The 18,523-nt window shown below is 38.3% G+C and overlaps 4 protein-coding genes across 5 annotated transcripts in view; all 4 read right to left on the bottom strand.

Annotated features, from left to right (window-relative positions):
- Positions 1-593: 593 nt before the first annotated feature.
- On the bottom strand, positions 594-3,046 carry LOC308402509 (caveolin-2-like). Its single transcript, XM_080891411.1, has 3 exons — positions 2,797-3,046; positions 2,033-2,220; positions 594-1,826 (listed from the first exon to the last, which is right to left on the bottom strand). Exons 1-3 carry the CDS (start codon positions 2,947-2,949, stop codon positions 1,670-1,672), a joined length of 498 nt encoding a protein of 165 aa, XP_080747537.1. The 5' UTR covers positions 2,950-3,046; the 3' UTR covers positions 594-1,669.
- Positions 3,047-6,761: 3,715 nt separating this feature from the next.
- Positions 6,762-9,765, bottom strand: gpr61l (G protein-coupled receptor 61-like). Its single transcript, XM_080892129.1, has 2 exons — positions 9,489-9,765; positions 6,762-8,599 (listed from the first exon to the last, which is right to left on the bottom strand). Exon 2 carries the CDS (start codon positions 8,545-8,547, stop codon positions 7,243-7,245), a length of 1,305 nt encoding a protein of 434 aa, XP_080748255.1. The 5' UTR covers positions 8,548-8,599; positions 9,489-9,765; the 3' UTR covers positions 6,762-7,242.
- Positions 9,766-10,515: 750 nt separating this feature from the next.
- On the bottom strand, positions 10,516-15,831 carry parp3 (poly (ADP-ribose) polymerase family, member 3). Of its 2 annotated transcripts, none has more exons than XM_080892581.1 (11): positions 15,676-15,831; positions 15,186-15,388; positions 14,981-15,106; positions 14,535-14,717; positions 14,185-14,323; positions 13,144-13,367; positions 12,893-13,048; positions 12,670-12,756; positions 12,411-12,588; positions 12,182-12,325; positions 10,516-11,691 (listed from the first exon to the last, which is right to left on the bottom strand). In XM_080892581.1, the coding sequence occupies exons 2-11, from the start codon at positions 15,369-15,371 to the stop codon at positions 11,516-11,518; spliced, it is 1,599 nt and encodes a 532-aa protein (XP_080748707.1). In that variant the 5' UTR covers positions 15,372-15,388; positions 15,676-15,831; the 3' UTR covers positions 10,516-11,515. The 2 variants fall into 2 exon arrangements, with proteins under 2 accessions (XP_080748707.1, XP_080748708.1); XM_080892582.1 differs by having other exon boundaries at positions 15,222-15,388.
- A 2,111-nt stretch (positions 15,832-17,942) lies between these two features.
- The window catches only part of grm2a (glutamate receptor, metabotropic 2a), a 35,943-nt gene continuing 35,362 nt past the window's right edge, over positions 17,943-18,523 (bottom strand). Inside the window, exon 6 of the mRNA XM_080892583.1 lies at positions 17,943-18,192. Coding sequence (XP_080748709.1) covers positions 18,119-18,192 — 74 coding nt within the window. The 3' untranslated portion in view covers positions 17,943-18,118. The remainder of the gene's footprint in view (positions 18,193-18,523) is intronic.

The following is an 18,523-nucleotide window of genomic DNA, read 5'->3' as shown; positions in this document are numbered from 1 at the left end:
GATTGCTGTGATGAAAATTGTTTCAAAGGCTCTTAGCACCACCAGCAGCACCGGCAGCTCTGTGTTGCTATGTATTTCAAACAGTTGCGTGTAAGAGAAGTACAGGAAGCTCGACTGTGGATGAAGGACTGGCATTCCTTGTCCCAGTTTCCTGTTGGTAGAGACGGAGATGAAGAGGGAGAGGTGGAATGAGATCAGAGTGCATGTGATTGGGTGCCAAGCCAATTAGGGGTGTATTCTTGGCACTGAGGCAGACGGACAGAAATAGCTCTGCAGAGAGTCACGGTGGGCATACCTCTGCCTCCATGGGTGTCGGCGCAGTTAGCTGAGACTGCACTGGCTCTTGTCTTCCACTTAATGTACACAGACACAAGCGGGTCTCATGCCTATATTTAGACTCATATAGAATGTAGTGGGTAGAGTAGGTATCACTAGCTCAGGTTATATTACGCACACAGGTGGTGCTCCCTTTGCAATGAGCACTGCTGGGTGTGTAACTTGAGACAAATACAAAATATGATTTATAATGAAATGAATTTCCAATAACAATAAATTCTTACACTTGTTTAATCAAATATTAGGTTTGATCCTACAAGCTGTACAAATGAGGTGAATCACAACATTTACAGATTTGTTTTAATTTCTCAAACACAAGGGGAAGCACGCTGGTTCAATAGTTAGTTTTGCATGTTCTGCATGTCTGCATGGGTAATTGGGCTTTCTTCTACAGTCCAAAAATTTGCTTGTCAGGTTAATTGGTGTATCTAAATTGGAATATGCAGATGTGATTGGGTGCCTAGGCAATCAGAGGTCTCTATTTGAATATGCAGATGATGGTCTGTATTTGACTATCATCCACAGATAATGGCAGACAGGTTCCAAGGTTGCACACCTTCTGGCTCTTAAACTTCCACTCCTTTCGATTTACACTACATTTAACACAGGAGGCTTTCTGTTATAAACGTGTTACTTCCAATCAAGCTAAAAGAAGATTCAGAGGAACCTTTTTCCATAGAAAAATAAATCAGAGTGAAATTAGTTGTTGGTCTCCACCTTCAGCTATCATCTTGTTTAGTAGAAACTACTGCATATAGCTGGATTCAAAACCTTAAACCAAAAGTTGTTAGCAGGTGTTGAAACTTTTTTTTTTTTACATATTGCATTCATATTGTCTTCATTAACCTCACATACACATCAGTCCATCCAGAGGACTGTCCAGTGCTCTGCTAGAGCTCTTAACCTCCTAATCTGTTTTTATAATCAGTTCAAATTTTATGGGTGGATTAAATTGGAAATTAATTGCAATATTTGTCATTCACTTTGCTTTCAGTGGATTATTCTTTTACATGTGTATTAAGGAGGTTTAAATATAATTTATTATTGAATTATTATTTATTAATTCCCCTCAGTGTATGCTTTTTGTGTTGCCCTTATCTAGACAGCCAAAAGGTTTTATGCATAATGCACCATAATATTTAGAAAACAGAAGACTAATTATATATTTCAGCATGACAAATTACACGATAGGTGAATAAAAACAGAATAATCACAGATGGTTAAAATACAGATGATCATTTCCCTCCCAGCAGAATTAGTATGCAGTCTGTCGCCGCTGTTCATGTGCCATAATTGCTGTTTTAACCAATCGTTTCCACACAGTGTGCTTCCATCAGTTTTCATCTTTTGCCAGAAGGATGGTGACTTGACCACAGCACTTTCCAATACTGGTAAAGAATGGACTGATAAAAATGTTCAGTATGCTGGCCCACACAGTCTGAACCCAGCGCATATTGATGAGAAGGAGCTGCACACATGGCACGATCAACCTGAAGGACACAAAGAAGAGGACAAAATATGAGCTCATTTAATAAAAAGGAAGTAAAAATCATTTTGGACTCCTGGATAGAGTCCCCTGAATGTATCAGAGAAAACGTGACAACCATTTCTGCCTAAAGATTCTTACTTAGCAGAAAACTAGTGCAGCTATTCAGTCTTGTCTGTAAGTCTGCTTGTCACAGTGTAAGCGTCCTACCAGATATGCAGGCAGCTGAGCACAGCAAAGAGGAGCCCTGCTGCCAGTGAGACTGGCACAGCCAGCAGGAGAGAGATGAATCGGTAGCACCATAGTCTGGATACCTCAAACAGGGCGTGACTCCATAGCCACACTTTATCAAAGCTCCGCACAGAGGGGGGTTCTGCAATCACATCCTCAAACATGACCTCCAGACACAAACAGGGAGACTGTAAGTGATTCCTATGCTGGCATGAATGCCGTTTGCATGTTACAAATATCAGAAAATGATCATGAGAGATGAGGTAAATGAATGTGTTACTGTATCAGAGAAACAAAACAATACTTTATAACAGTGGTCCAAAACTATTTCTGCCATGCTCTCCCTCAGATTCCAGTAAAATTTCAATACACTCACTCCACAATTTTTATTAATGACTAACAATAAAAAATCATTTACATGTCACTAATAGCACTATTAGAGTGTGTGCATATGTCCACTTGAGGTCAGTATTGGGAAACACATTATTATTATTAAACTGGTAATTCCTCTTTCATTGAGTGGAAATTAAGCATAAGGAAAGTTTTCAACAAGGACTGAATTTATCCAAACTGGATAACAATTTACTCTTACAAACTTTTTAATTGGATGAGTCATGTGTACAACAACAGCTTAATAACTAAATCTGAAACACAGATTTAGTTACTAAGATTTAGTGCTCCCTGTCTCGTGTCCTGTACTGTGTATTCTCTGCTCATGTTTCTGCTGGTTGCACATTGGTTACCTTAAGACTGCTGTTGACTTTTTTGGGATCCCTGTCATAAATCACAGGCCTCGTGTCACTGTGGATGAAGTCCAGAGCTTCAGAGTGAACATCCACCTTTACTTCCAGCAGTTCCCCCAATGGTCTCTTGTCTTTCAATCTTTCGTCCTCCATGTTCAATAAGCTGCGCTGTGTGTCTGAATGGTATCATCGAAAACAGGGAGGATGAGCAGGAGGACGGCTGGCTTGTTGCTAGCACCCAGGTGGAACATAGTATTCTGCTGACTGAACTGACTGCTGTTGAGGAATGCCTTTATTGGCTTTTACAGCCGTGCTTTGACATTTTGTGACACACTACATTAAAAGTCTCATTTGTGCCTGCATGAGAAATATCCATCACTTGTGGAATCAAATCAGTCCTGACTTCCTGCTTAAATATTGCCAGGGTGATGATCAGGGGGAGTACTCTGGCACTCACATTACAGAGTTACTTCATCACAGCGACAGTGTTTGGCAGTGTTGGTCAATTAAATATAGACTCCTCACCAAATCACCAGCTCCTTGCTAGCAGTCCCTATCCCTCACAGCATAAAGTAAGCTGTCCCATTGATTTTTTTTGTATTCGTTTGTCTATTGTAAAACCGTGCCTGTGTAGTCACTTTTTTTTAACTTCAGCATGGCTCCTTGTATCAAGAAAAAAAACCCTCAAACCTTAGAGTCTTTAAATTGTCCTCACAAAATGAATCCTCATTCATTTCAAAGCATCAAATTACAGTGTGAGCTTTATGTATTGATTTCATATCATATTAAGTGTATTTCTATATTTTATTGTGACTTTTTCTCCCCTGACCTTTAAAAATGTATTGCTGAAGGTTTCTTTCACTTAAGTGTGTGGCGTAGGCATGTTTTTAACATGTTCTTTGGTACTGCCCTCTGAATTAATCAAATGGATCTTTCAATTCAATATTCTGGGCACAACTGTGCTGTAAAGAGTGTCAGATTTGATCATAGACAGCTCTGTCGCATCTGTAAGACTTAATATTCTGTGAAAAAGAAGACAGCCGTCTATCCGGTTATGTGTTGAAAATTATTTCAAGTCTTGGTCTTGTTAGAGATGTCAAAATAAAAGGATGTGAGGAGGATTGACTGGTATGTAGCACACTCTGTTGGTCATGGTTCTTCATTGCATTTTTTTTAATACATCCCTGTTACATAAAGCAGCTATTCCACTCACACATGCTTAAATTGCTCTTTTTCCCCACATGCTTGGGATGCAGTACTGTGGTAGTGTTGGCAGGATCTGATTAGCTGATGATTAATAGTGTTTGGCAACCACTGTGATGAAAAGCCCCTGGAAGACCGTGTTATATGATTGTGTTCACAGTCAGTAGATTCACTTATTATTAAAAGTTGCTTACATAGTTTAATCTAGCTTATAAAATTATCATTTTAATCAAAGTCATATCATCAGTAAAAATTAAGAGGAAAATCACAGTAAAGCAGTGTATACTTACAGTTTGAAAAGATAGCATAAGCACTGCACAAGTACTTGGTTGGGTATACTGCTAAAACACCCAACCAGAATTAAAATATCAAGTGTACTTTACCCAGATTAGGTTCTGTGTGCATATGGAAAACAATAAATGAAAACATAATATTAAATAAAACTAATAGCAATGCCCAGGCCATAGTGGTATGACTTATAGTATTGTGTGTTTCTATTATTATTTTCTGAAAATGTATTAAAACTGTACAAAATAAAACCTGAAAACAACAGTCTAGGTCATGATTTGTGTTGAGCTAGAATTCTTCACAGCATTCATCATAGCTGTATTTCACTATGTCCTCTGTCTGTAGCTCACAGGCCCAGATGAATTGCCTGAAGATCTGTTAAGGAGGCAGGCACACTGTGATTTGAAATACCTCAAATCTTCATGACTGGATTTTTTATTTTCACGCCAGCTGCAAAATAAAAACATCAAAGAGTGCATACGTCTGTGTTGTCTGTGATCAGTTTGTTCCAGATCAGGCCTTTGAAATGTGTGTGTCAAAGTGAGTGTTCTTTCCTTTGCCACTATTCAGCCGGATGAGATAACACTCAACAAATATCTTAAAACGAGCTTTTCTTCCCCCACCCCATCCTTCAATTTCCTCTATCTGCGCAGATATAAACTATTGACAGGTCTTGAACCTCTAGAATTACATTTTCAGATTCAAAGGGTGGTAGATCCACACATAATATGAACATCAGCAAACAGGCACAAAAGCACCCAACACCAATAACCCGCTGCTGTTTTATACTCCCCACAGCTCTGTCAGATTTGAAGAGAGAGGTCAGACTTCTGTCTGACCTTTTTTCCTGTTACTGTAAAAGAAATACTCGTACATTTCAAAGCTGTTTCCACACCAGCTGTGTGTGTATGTGTGTGTGTGGTCGTGAGAAATGATATGATGGTGATCCAGACTGTGCACGGTAAGAAAATTCCCCATTAAAATATAAGACTGTATTATAGGATTGCTAGTATTAAGATCTTCAGAGTGTACATCCACGTTTACTTCCAGCAGCATTCTCATTAATTTATGGTATGTTTACTGTAATTTACAAGTAAAATTTGTTACTGTAAAATTTATAACACAGTGCTGTGATGCTGTGATGTGATGAAGCTTTGCCTTTTTAAATTGGTGCTACTGTATTCTCAAAAGAGTTTATTAAGCTATGTAAACTATAAATGCACCTTCTATTCTTTTTTCTTTATTTATGAAAAAAAAATCCAATGCTTTGATTATGAAAAACTGGTGTAATCAAAATTTTACCAGCTGTCCTCAAGGCAAACACACACAAACACTGGAAACATTACAACAACAAAGGCTGAAAACAGCCTAACTGGAAAAAAAAAAGCAGAATAACAACAACTTATTAATTAATGATTCGAGCGTAAAGATTTTGTGCTTGTCATGAGAAAATACTGAGGTCACAGTAAAAATGTACAGTAATCGGTGGTTTACATTATCCCCAAAGACATCAGCATTTACACAATTTATTTTTGCATCAATGTTTTACTGTGTGTCCTACTATTAATCTCTTGATTGATGTGTGTGAGTCCTAAATTGTGCGTATTATTATTATAATCTCAAAACTGTACATTTGAATAATAGAGTCCTTTATGCTCCCTTGTGTGCTTCTGCATCATTAAAAATAAACTAAAAAAAGCTACCACGGCATTTACCCAGGGATTAAATATACAGCTACAGTAAGGTAAGAGTGGTGCATCGTGTATAGTACAGCAAGTGAAATGGTGTTAGCCGTTATTTGCTGTAACCACACTATTCTGTCTTTTTCCCTGTTTGTGAAAGACTAACACAAACAGCAGGGGTCATAAAATAGCACTTTGTCACCACTCTCAGAGCATAATCATTGCCCAGTAATGATTTCCATTGTAAATTCACTATCGTTTCCTCACCATACCTATGTCACTATTATAGTAGCCCTTATTTGCAGGGACTTCTGTGACCTACCTTCAGTCTTTCTTTGCATGTTAATGATCCGTATCTGAACTTCCAGACCTTTTAAATGTGAATTAGCAAACTCCAATCAGGATCTGATTCTTAAGTATACATCCAGCTGAAAGGTCGCTGGTGCTGTGCGAGTCACCTCCAGTCACTCAATTTCCACGACGACAGAGCCAGCTGATGCCCATGATCCATCAGCATATCTGTTGCACAGAAGAACTCAAAGGTATTAGCCCTCAGGTTCATTTGACCTCTGAACACAGAGAGCATTGGCACTTCTACGGGATTATTTGGTCATATATGATAACCACAAGCTCCTGAATATTAAATAGAAAGGCCCACAGCTTGGAAACATGTAGCACTTTAAAAATATCAACACAAAAATAGCATTTAAATATACATTATTATTGAGATATATAATATACTTGTTATTGAGAGGAAACCGGGAACCAACTCTCAAGACCTTATTATTGCAGTATTCCAGATTTACATTCATTCCAGATTTACATTTATAAACATATAGAAAATTACCACAAACACTGTTAAAATCTGAGAAATCAGAGAAAGGTTAAATTACGTTGGAGAATAGATCATCATTTCAATATTTCCGGTTACAGTACAACCACAGTCCCTTGACCTAAATAGGAAAACTTATCATAATTAAAAGATAAAATATCCTAAACATTATATTTGTACTTGAACAGATTTTTTCCAATACTATCTTAAAACAATACTGTCAATGTCCATATGTATGTTAAAAGCATTATTGTAACTGTTCCTTCTGTTTATAGAGGCCACTGGATTTTGTCCACCATCACTTATTCCTTCAAAAGTGGCCTGCTTTTCCCCAGCACGGACAGAAACATATTGATTAAGATCAAATGTCTTGCAAAAACAAAGAACAGCTACAGTGACTACATATTAGCTCTGCAGTACACAACTTCTGCTCATCATTGTTTAAGCATGCTCCTCTGGTATTTGTCCAGGTATCTTATTTACTTGATCCACAGTATGGGTAGTGGATGGTTGGGGACTGGAGTTGGCACAGTTGGATCGAGTTTCAGTTGTACTAGTGGTTCTTTGAATGAACTGCAGGAAGTTTTCCTGAAACGAACCCTCTTGGCTTGATGCCCCAAACTCCAAAGGCTGTGTAAGGCAGCAACGTCTAAACTTTACCAGCTCCTCTCTGATCTGTCTGTTCAACAGGCCGTAGAAGAATGGGTTGACAGCAAATGAGGAGTAGGCCAGCCAGGTGACAGCTTCCTCCAAGTCCCCAGGGCTCTGCATGGAACCAGTCAGAGACATCTGCAGGTGGAAGATGAAGTAGGGCAACCAACAAACCAGGAACTGGCCTACGATGAATACCAAAGTCAGTGCAGCTTTGCCTCCACTGAATGCCCTCTCTGGAGAAAGTCTTTGTGGCAGAGTACGGGTGGTAGTGATCATGGTAGTCTGGCTGTTGATGGAGTCAGAGCGATCCTTGGCAGGGCTTGCATTTGCCCATGTTGTTACTGCAGGGGCTTGCTGCAGGGCTGCAGAACGAGCCACCTTGTACACAGCACAGTAAACAGCAAAGATAACCACTGCTGGAGCCATGAAACAAACCACACTAAATAGCACTGCAAATACTCCTCTTAGGCGACTGTGGCTCGCGTGAAGAGAGCAGTGAGCCGCTGCAATCGAGCTCTGAGGTCCGTAAGCTGGCCATCCAAACAGTGTGACAATAGCCAAGAGGACTGACTTAACCCAGATCAGTAACATGACACCAATAGCAAGATTGATGGTCATCTTGACTTCATAACGCATTGGGTGTACAATATAGAAGTAACGTTCTACACTGATGGCTGTGATGGTGAGAATGGACAGACAAATGAGGAAAACATTAAGAAAGATGTAAACCTGACACTCCAGAACAGTGAACACAACAGTTCCAAAGAACGGCGAGCTGGATATGATCCCCAGAGGCATCAGGAGGATGGCACACAACAAGTCAACTGCACACAGGTGGCACACAAAGGCAAACCTCTTAAGGTGAGGCGCACGAGCAATCGCCACCATCACACCAGTGTTGGCCAACAAAGCAATGAGGTTGAGGGTAACCATGCAGAACAAACCGAAAAGATCTTTGATCTGTGACTGAGAGCTTGTGACAACACCCACATCAGCAGGAACGGTAGGATTGGGTTCCCACAGGGCAGTTGTAAGATTCAGAACAGAATGATTTGCCACAGAGGCTAACATGGACCTGGTCTTGTCAGCCATTATTAAATCGCAGCTTCCTCCATTTTTATCTCAGATTTCTTGATATGTGGATCTGTGTTGAAAGGAAATGGAAAAACTCTCATAAAACATCTATAAACATTTTAAAGTAGTTTAAAAGCAGACTTTACAAGCGTATTTATGTATCTATTAAAAAGGTATGCTTTTTATCTCTGTGTATGTGATCGCCTCTGTCCATAGAATGTCTTGCAATTTTATTTAATATGAATTAATTGAGAAATATATTGCAATTAAATTACCACAGTCATTTAATTCCTCACTGTGACTTGTTAAAAGGTCATAAGAATAATAGCAGCTGGTGTAAACATATTGATGGGTAAACTTTGAAACGTTTAGAGTAAAAACAATGGTTATACAACGTTCAGTCAGCTTACTAAACTGCTGTTAAATTAAAGAGTTGTGAGGAGAGTTGTTTCTCTTTAAAAAGTCTAATCCATTAACAGCCAGTACTCTAAGTGGTTTTACAGACTGATTTAGATCTAACTGCAATCTGATAAACCTTTGTTCACACGGCATTTTGTTTTCATCAGGAAGGAATTATTGACTCCTTTTGTTGTATTTGCAATGTCAGGATCAATTACGAGGAGATGATGTGATGTAGAAGTTATTATAATCACAACTGTGACTGAACAAATTTTGGTAGATTTTGGTAGACACACTAATAAAAGTAACTGAAATTATAAACCCATTGTTATGGTAAAATGTAGACAAGTACAAGTTATTACTTTAGACCTGCTGTAGGAACACACTAGTACCACTACTAGATACTGAAATAGATTGCAATGGTACACTTTCAAAAATTTCTGTGCCTTCATACATTATTGTGGGGAAAATATATTTATTGACTCCCTTTTGTATTTTTGTTTGCTTAATAAAGAAACAAATAGAGCACTGAAAAATGAGATCAAACTGAAATAACTTACCCATGAACCACTCTGTTTCTACACCATAGTTAAATCTGAATAGGTTAACCAAGTGTCAGTGCTGACACCACTATAGCTTAAATCCCACATATTGTTTATGCAGTCCCAGCTTTTTTGTTGTTCTTGTTAATACCACATGAAAAGTTTAAGAGGAGAGTTTCAGAGCTGCTAGACAGGTATATTCCCAATTCCATGACGGCTTTCCATTTTTAAATGATGCTTCTTCTCTTCCTTCTCCCTTCCTCTAGTAACACCCCAATTGCTGTTTGATGCTGTGTATGGCGGTGACTGTCACACATTGTATTGTGTGATTGTGTGAGTGATGTGTTTTTTGTTTTTTCAAGCGGACACACACTCCTCTGTCTTCCTCCAGAGCCCAGTCTCTCCTGGGTCCTAACAGCCACCAGTTCAAAGATTTATTTCTGTTTTTAATGTAGCTTACGTTGGCACTGCAACGGTTTTCTTTTTACATCTATTTGACTTTAAATATTTTCAATTTACTGGATCTTAGGTCATCTACATCTTAAATTATATGTTTCATTGAGCTGGATTATAGTATACCTGTAGAGAACACCACTCACATAATACGAACTTTCCTAAACATTAATAAATAAATGATAAGCAGTGTTTGCAGCAAGCACAATGTGAGCTAGTATCTTGCAAAATGAGTCCTTTAAACCCTTTGCAATACAGTGCTTAAAAAAAAATCATTAAACCACCTGTTATTAAAAAAAGAAACCACAAATACACACAAGAGAAAACATCTTAATCTTCACCAATATTCTATACTACATTTTCCACTTTTCTGTAAGATGATACATTTTTGGATAAATTCACAGATAATAACAATAACTTTACTTTAGCATTAAAAATATTACTCCGATTAAAGAGTCTGCACATGCTGGTGGATTAATCATTACATTGGGTGGTGGACTAATAAATGTGTTAAGCACTCTACATAACACATAAACACAGCATTATATGAGAAACATTATGAATTCGAAAGAGAAGATATCCAAACAACCAGTAAACATTTTAGATGATTTATTCTTTATTTATGGATTACTTGTTTACAATCACAGTCAGTGCATTACCATTATGGCATCATTTTAACTAATTGCCTTCATAATAAGAGATGTTGCAGGGGCACTTCAGTATATTCTATATTCACGTAATGTCATAGTGCATTACTACAAACATTTTTTTAATCTAAAATGGAGTTTCTCATTAATGACACCATGTGGTTGTATTTGGAATAAACCAATAAGGCATAGTGGGACTGGCTTCCAAAGCAGAAAACTCCTTGAAGCCTTCTTACATTTGTAACAGTTCTTCAATGTTACCTAAGAATTTGCATTTTACATTTTCATAAATATGTCTTTGTATAGGTACCATTTATGCCTCTTTCCCACACCAGTTTAACTTAATTTATCACTACTCAAAATGCATATATAAGTGCACATTCAAGACCCTTTCTTTCTGATGCACAGAACTGTGTCCTTCGTTGTCACTTAGACAAAATGATGCGTATGCAAATATGTAAACCCTATAGAAACAGAACTGAGACGCCAAACAGAAGGTGAGGTTCAATATGTAATTCAATGGTTCTCAAAATGGCAGGCTCCACCTCATTAGCTGTAAGAAGTCATCCACTGCTTCTCAACAACTAAAAACTTGAACATTACTGTTTTTTCTTAAAAAAGAAAAAACAAAATCACATGAATTGAAATCAGTTTTCACTTTACATTTTTCACATCGTAGTCCAGCCCTCCAGTTTGAAAACCACTAATTCAATTCAAAAACAAAAATGTGCAAAGACCACCATGCATTGTATATTAGCTTTACATTTTTTAAAGTATGTATAAAAACTTGCAAACTACACAAACATAAGCGTAAGGCACAGAAAAGTGCATCTAAAATGAACAGATCCACATTCACTGCATTAGACCATAGCGTTATCAGAAGGACTGTAGGAAGTCCATCACCAAGAAACAAACAAAAGGACCTTCATTTTTCTTTGGTTAGAATTAGCCATACATATTTAGCTCCAGCAGGTAGCGAAGGCGGCACTGACTCTCTTTGTAGATGAGATATTCACTGTTGCTGAAGTGACTATCAGAAAACTGGGGTTGCTTTATTGGCTTACCCTGAGGCACAGCAACCTTCTTACCCTCCTGGGTGATGAAGATATCCTTGGACGGATCTGAAATCAAAGAATCACAAAGTGATATAACAAAATTGACAGGAGGTGGCATTCATATTGCACTTTTCCGGACTAATTTATCATTCAAAGTGCACTACGGGCCACAAGGTGCTTACATGAACACCTGCAGCCTATTTAGGGTCACCATTTCACCTAACATGCATGTCTTTGGGCCGGAGGTAAGGCAGCGAGCACAGAGAGATCATGTAAGCTGCACACAGAAAAGCTACTGCCACTCTGATTTTCAAATGTTTATATTTTTATTCATTTGGGGGAAACTGACACAATCTGATAACATGAATAGCAAGTTTCTTTTAATGAATTTGTCATGAGTTACCAGTAGAAATTAAACTTCATCCAAACTGCCAAACAATTTCAAGGACAAAAGGCACGCAGATCTCTCAATATGCTGATAGTTTACTTTGTGACATTGTATATTTCTTTATACAAAGGTATTATTTTACCGTACAAAACGTAAAAAGTACTGCACCTGGTTCGACCATGCCTCGTGCCACCACACTATCATACCCGGCCGGAGGCGTCCTCAAGGAACAATTGTCTCTGGTAATGGTATGCTCTTTGCCAAGGGCGACCTCGCTGAGAAACATCACTCCTGTATTTTTGGAAGGGCGCACTGAAAATGGACAGAAAGTGAAAAGTACAATGTTATGACTCCAATAAAGACCCAAAATTGTCTTGTTTCTTGCTTCTAGCCTTACCGTAACATGCAGACTTGCTGTTTTCAGAGGCAAAATAGATACCACAACCGACACGGCCTCCCGAATGGGGCATTATCCTCAGACCACTCTTCAGGATAGCTGCAACCACTGCTATGTTTGTACCATGCCACAGCAGACGCCGATTCTCCAGATTATCGTTCTCATTAAAGCGCTGCCCCTGCAATGCGGAACATGTGCTTTCGGTCAGAGGACGCCCGTTTTCTGTGTTTGACTTAATAAAACTGGCTGTAGTGCCTACCTCTGTCTCTCGATCGACTTCCCAAACATTGAGAATTTTTGGTTTGTAATAGTCACCTGAAGTCGCTTTCAGGTAATTTTCTATGATCTTCAAATGTGAAAACACAAAGAGGGAAATAACACAACTGCTACTATTGTATAAAACAACATGAATAGCAGATCTGAGATAAGCAGCAGTCCAAAACCTTTGTATTTATAAGACTTAGTCACGTAAGAGACAGTACCTTGAACATTTCTGTGTTCTTTTCCATCAGAGTCAGCTTGCATTTGAGAGAATTGTAGTCTTGGTCTATAGGGTGAGGAACCGTCTGTATCATCTCTTCTTGAGCCTTCTCAGTCTCTGACTTCAGAGTCTGGGCAAGCTCAATGTCAGCCAACACCTGTAAAAAACACACAACAGGGAACAGACTTTAGGAATGAGAACACAGCACAGCGAGACAAAGCTTCTCCTAATTTATGAACCAGAAAATCTTACCAAGAGCATCTCTTTTTTCTTCTCCACAATCTCTTTGTCATTAATAGTAGGCGGTCTGTTCCTGCCAAAGTTATGTGGGATTGTGGTGTAGAATTTTGAGGAAAGCTCTTCTAGACGTCCTTTTCCACTTTTTTGATTCATAGCAGCTTCAATCTCCTCCAAAACCTCAAAGCCTTTTGCAATCTGGACCTTGCTGAGCTTGCCCAAAGGCATCTTTTTGATGTCTGCGTAATAACCACATACAAAAAACACAATTCTCAAGCAGATCATTGCATGTTTTCATAATTTTTGTGCCCAGGATTGCACTAAAAACACTTGTCAAAAAGTGTTTTTAGTGCAATTTAAAAGGTTTCCAAATTAGAAACAAAAATGTAAGGTCAGGTTGTTTTCAGATGATTAGTGTGCTCATAGAGGAAGCTACACAATTGATCCTTCTTTTGACTTCTTTTGATTTCAGGGTTTAGAAAAGCATAGTCAAAACAGGACACTCTCGTAAACCACGCAACCTTTCAGACCAAATCAGATAGTTACTATTAAGTCTTCACAGGAAACAAGTTATGGAGGTGCAGTGGGTTAAGCATAATAATGTGTGAAGCCAGCACTCACTTACTTTTAGAGCTATGAAACATGTACGGATGCACAAAGGGGACAAAGGTGCAGAGAGAAGCCTATCGAGTTTTAAGCCTGGGATTGCTTTTACTGTTTTATCTCTTCATTTTTGCCTTTTCTAGCTTTCTGCCTACTGCAGCTAGCAAAGCCCAGAACATTAATCATATATGTCCAAAATGCTGAGATGAGGGAAGATATGCAGATGTAGACTTTACCCTTTGTTTGTAACAATGTTTAATCATTTACATCGCATTCTTTATTGTTTCCTACAGTTCTTAGAAATACAAGTTGGGCTTAATATACAGGAGTATTTTTAAAGTCTGCACCCATTTCAGCTTCACAGGTACATTACACAACTGGTATTTTAAATACAAAGAGTGTTTGCAGACTGGATCTGTCGTGTGAAAACATTTACAAGTGAGACACACCCACCTAGGTTCATACATTCCATCGCCTCCTTGAACATGTCATTGCTGAAAATGAGCTTAATGAGGCTCTGTGTAGCTTCATCGAGGGTACAAGGTAGGGCGTTCTTTGCAACCTGGGCTGGCTTGCCATCAACACAGTCTACCTGCAATGTCCAAGAGAAGGCACAGGGAGATTCTGCTAAAGCTCATACAGAGTGTCAAAAGTCTAAAATATTAGAGACGCAGTTGAAGAATTTGTATTATTATTATTATTATTTTTTAGAGACTTTGCTTTTCATACTGTGATTTTAACAATTTGAGGTTTCATAACCACACTCAATGCTCCTTGACCTAATCATCAGGTATTTAAATTACCTTGATTTCAGCATCTTGCTCTCCATCCACCTCTATCAAGGTGTACTTCCCAGGGTGAGAGACAAAATTCATTCGGTCGCTCCAGTTGTTCTTTGTCTTGTCCTTAAACTTCTTCTCAAAGTCCTTGACAGCATTTTCAGCCTTATCAAAGGGCGAACTAAGTTTACTCTGTCCGACTTCCCCCTGAAACCAGGTTAGAAATGAAGCACTAACAGTGATGCTAATATGTCAACACACAGCAACAAGGGGTTAAAAATCAATAATGTCTGCTTTTCCCCCCTAAGCCCTTTAGAAAAAGAATCTATCTATCTATCTATCTATCTCACGCTCTCTCTATACACATATATACATAAATATATATGTATAAATATATATACACATAGTGTGGGTGGGTACATGAATTAACAGAACAAAATGCATTTAAAAAAACAGTGGAACAAACTCACCACTCTGCCCCATCTGTTCCATGAATAGTACTTCTTGTTTGCTTTAACAACTTGGATGACATAAAACTTATTGTTGTTATGTCCGATATTTGTCTGATTGAGCATGCAGTCGTAATCCTCATACACCTGGTGAAGACATTAGAGAACATTTATCAAAATCAGCTTTCTGCTCCTGCACTAACAAGCCCTACTTCACGTGTCCTACCTCTCCACAGGATGACAATGAACAGTGTTCATCTACCTTCTTGTTGCTTTTTACTTGTGGCCCTGCAGCCAGCAGGGCTTCCTTTGCAGAGGTAAAGGCATCTTTGGCTTTTGGTGTTTCAGGCTCTTGTTTGACCTTCTTTCCACCAGCCTTGGCAGCAGAAGCAGCTCGTCTCTTTGGTGCCATGGTCCTAACTGAAAGGCCTGTACACAAACTTATCACTTTGGTCTCTGGACATCATGACTGGACAAGTTCACCGGCATGCCTGCACTGCTCATACAACCATCTCTGACTGTTCATCAGAACAAGCCGAAGTACTCCCCACACATCCGTTACCGATAATTACAGACTATCTGCCATTAGTAAAAACAACACCCGACACTGCAACAGTAGTTTTGATATGTTTTGAAGCAGCGCAGACACTGGACCAGTTCCGCCCCTTGTTATTTATCATAAAAACAACAAGAATTTCCCTGTGTACGGGACTCACCTTGTAACGATAAATGATGCTAACAGCAGACTCAAAGATGTTCCTCGTCACCAATGCAGAACACCGGCTGTAAGTGAGTGTCTATAATTTTCTGTAAGTTTACAATCACTTTACAAAACACGGAAGTGCTGGAGCTGAGTTGTGCCCTCCTCTTCTGCTGCTGGAGTCAACGGAGCGGACAAACGGCTATACCGCCACCTAGCTAGCTGAGTCCGGTGTGAGGCTCGTTTGTGCCTTTCACAGGTGGATTAAGCGAGGACCAAGGCCAAAATGAACTGGTCTTTTAAGTTCTGTGACTATCTGTGCCCTACCTATAGCTATATAATATAACAGAGGTACTTTCTCAAAGGATTAATCACCTTGCTTTCCCTTCATCCGGTCCACGATTAACAACAGTAGGAGCTTCACAACTGTGCGTTTCTTTTTCGGATTTTCATGGAAAATATATTTTATATATTAGCTTAAATATTTTTATATTCATAGAATTTTATGTAGTAGCAAATTGCTATATAATATCATTTTCACAGCTCCCTTAACTTAAAAAAAAAACTCTAGCAAACAGTCTTGCTAAGCAAAAATATTAATTACCTGATGTTTCCAGTTCAGTATATTTTGACATTAAATGTGTGAGATTGAACATGTTAGACTTACTGCAACTTGATAAAAAAAAATTATTGCAGTCATTTTTTTTAAACTTATATGCATATTTTATGCTAAAATTGTGGAGTGAATAGGTTGCAGAGAAAAAAAATTGGTGGTGGTGGTGTGTGACAATTTATTAATGTACAGTTTAAACTCATCAGCCACTTTTCAACTGCTCTAATAAGTTAATCGCATGCATAATATAAGATACTATGAGATGCTACGTATACATGTTTATTTCTAGCAACCTAATAAAGGCATTGTTCAGACAGCAGGGTACCATGTGACCTTTGTGTTTGTCCAAGGGTTAGACAAACATATTGGACAATCTTTGTCTCTTAAGCAGTTTAGTTGTAACTTAACTTAATAAAAATCCAGAAAGACTGTTTAAAAGCTGCCTAACATGATGAACTAAAATGAATGAGCTACATTTACAGTGGTGGTTTTCCTCATGAGGGTGAGACTATCAGTTCAAGAGTTTAACAGGATTGCTGCAATCAACTGTATTGCACAATCAGGCAATGCCGAAAATTAATTACCCCCACAAAATTGTGTCTGTGTCTTGATAATATGCTTGATATATTGCGAGCCTGTCTGTCACAGTAAGGAACAGCATGTTTGGCCTGTCCCACGTAAAAACAGCAATTTGATGATGTCCAGTGAGCAGATCTACTGAAGCAGAACTGCAATTATTCATTGACTTCCTTCATATGGAAATGTTCTATATTTGGATAAACCCCAAAGCTGCGTGCATGTTGGTCAAATTAAGACAAATGAAAAAAAAATGTGGACACAAGATGGCAGTGTTAAATCGTTGATACTGTATGGGCCGGGTCCAAGACAGCTTTGGTGAATTTTATCCCATGTCAACAGATGATATTTGTGCAGGTAATTCTCATTTCAGTGGCTGTTTGGTCTAGGCAGATGGTGTAGATTTAAGCTGTTAAAATTTGGGCAGCATAGATTTCAGATCCCAGCTGATGGAGGTTTGATTTGCACACTATTATTTTAAAGAGTCGTGAAAGTTGACTTTTGTATTCATTACTGGGTTGCTTCTTTTGTCCAAGTGTGAAGGTAAATAAGACACTGAGTCCCAAAATGTTCTTCTGGTCACATCAGTGCTTTGCATAGGCCTGTGAATAAATTACTGGAGTTAGGGGAAATGAGAGGCACAGTGCAAAAACACTGCATATGTGTACTCTGTTTTGCATTTAGATAAATCCTGCACTTGCCAAGGGTGAAAATTTCATGTTATAACATAACATGACAGCAGATTTACAGTATATTTTACTGATTTGGCTACTGAAAATTGAAGGTTTATTTCACATTTTTAGATTATTGGCAATGTATTTTTGCACATGTTACCCTCTACAATATGAATCTCAATATGATGTGTAAAGGAACAGACTTTGAATCATTTCAGTTTTAATAAAAAACACATTTTATTTACATAAATTACAAGAAAGCACAAACTGGTTCACCAGAATCTACATTAAAAACGTCTTGTATATATTACATTTAACAGATTTACTATAATTTACTCCATTGTTGCAAGTAAAATCCTCAAAAACAAGGGCTATATGCGACTTTATTGGCATCTCATTTAAAATATGCTACGAGTAAAAGAACAAAAGAAAATAATCGGGACATTGTACTCACAGCACTTTGAGGACAACAAAGCCAGGACGATCATCTGTGTGACCTCTTCGATATCTGAGACACCTGACTCAGGACTAGTGATTATATAACTTTGTTTACAATGCTTGGCGAAAAATAAAATAAAATATAACTCAGCTGATCTTCACAAAGAGGATGTTGTGGAGTCCACCACCTCTCGTCCATTACACACTGTTGGAACAACATTGGAGGCCGTTGCTGCAAAACATAAAAAATAGGATATTTTGTGTAATGTCAGCAGTGTAGTGTAACTACTGTAACTACTAGTTACAGTTTGTGATATAAGCCAAAATTACTGTAACCCAAAGGGGCACCTGGGTCCCAGATGCCCCTGTGAAGCATGATAATTAACTCATGGATGATGTGGAATGCAATGCAGCTTGGTTTTTTTCTACTTATGATATGTATATTGAAGCACTGTATTTTCACTTAATTATCATAATAACACACAACACACAACAATTCTGTTCAAATCTTATAGAAATGTTCTAAATAAACAGACTTGGATTTTTTATTTACTTATTAAACT

The sequence above is a fragment of the Rhamphochromis sp. 'chilingali' genome (assembly GCF_963969265.1).
Source record: "Rhamphochromis sp. 'chilingali' genome assembly, chromosome: 9".
Taxonomy (NCBI): domain Eukaryota; kingdom Metazoa; phylum Chordata; class Actinopteri; order Cichliformes; family Cichlidae; genus Rhamphochromis; species Rhamphochromis sp. 'chilingali'.
The sequence above is the reverse complement of the archived record's forward strand: the minus strand, read 5'-3'. Positions and strand labels throughout refer to the sequence as shown.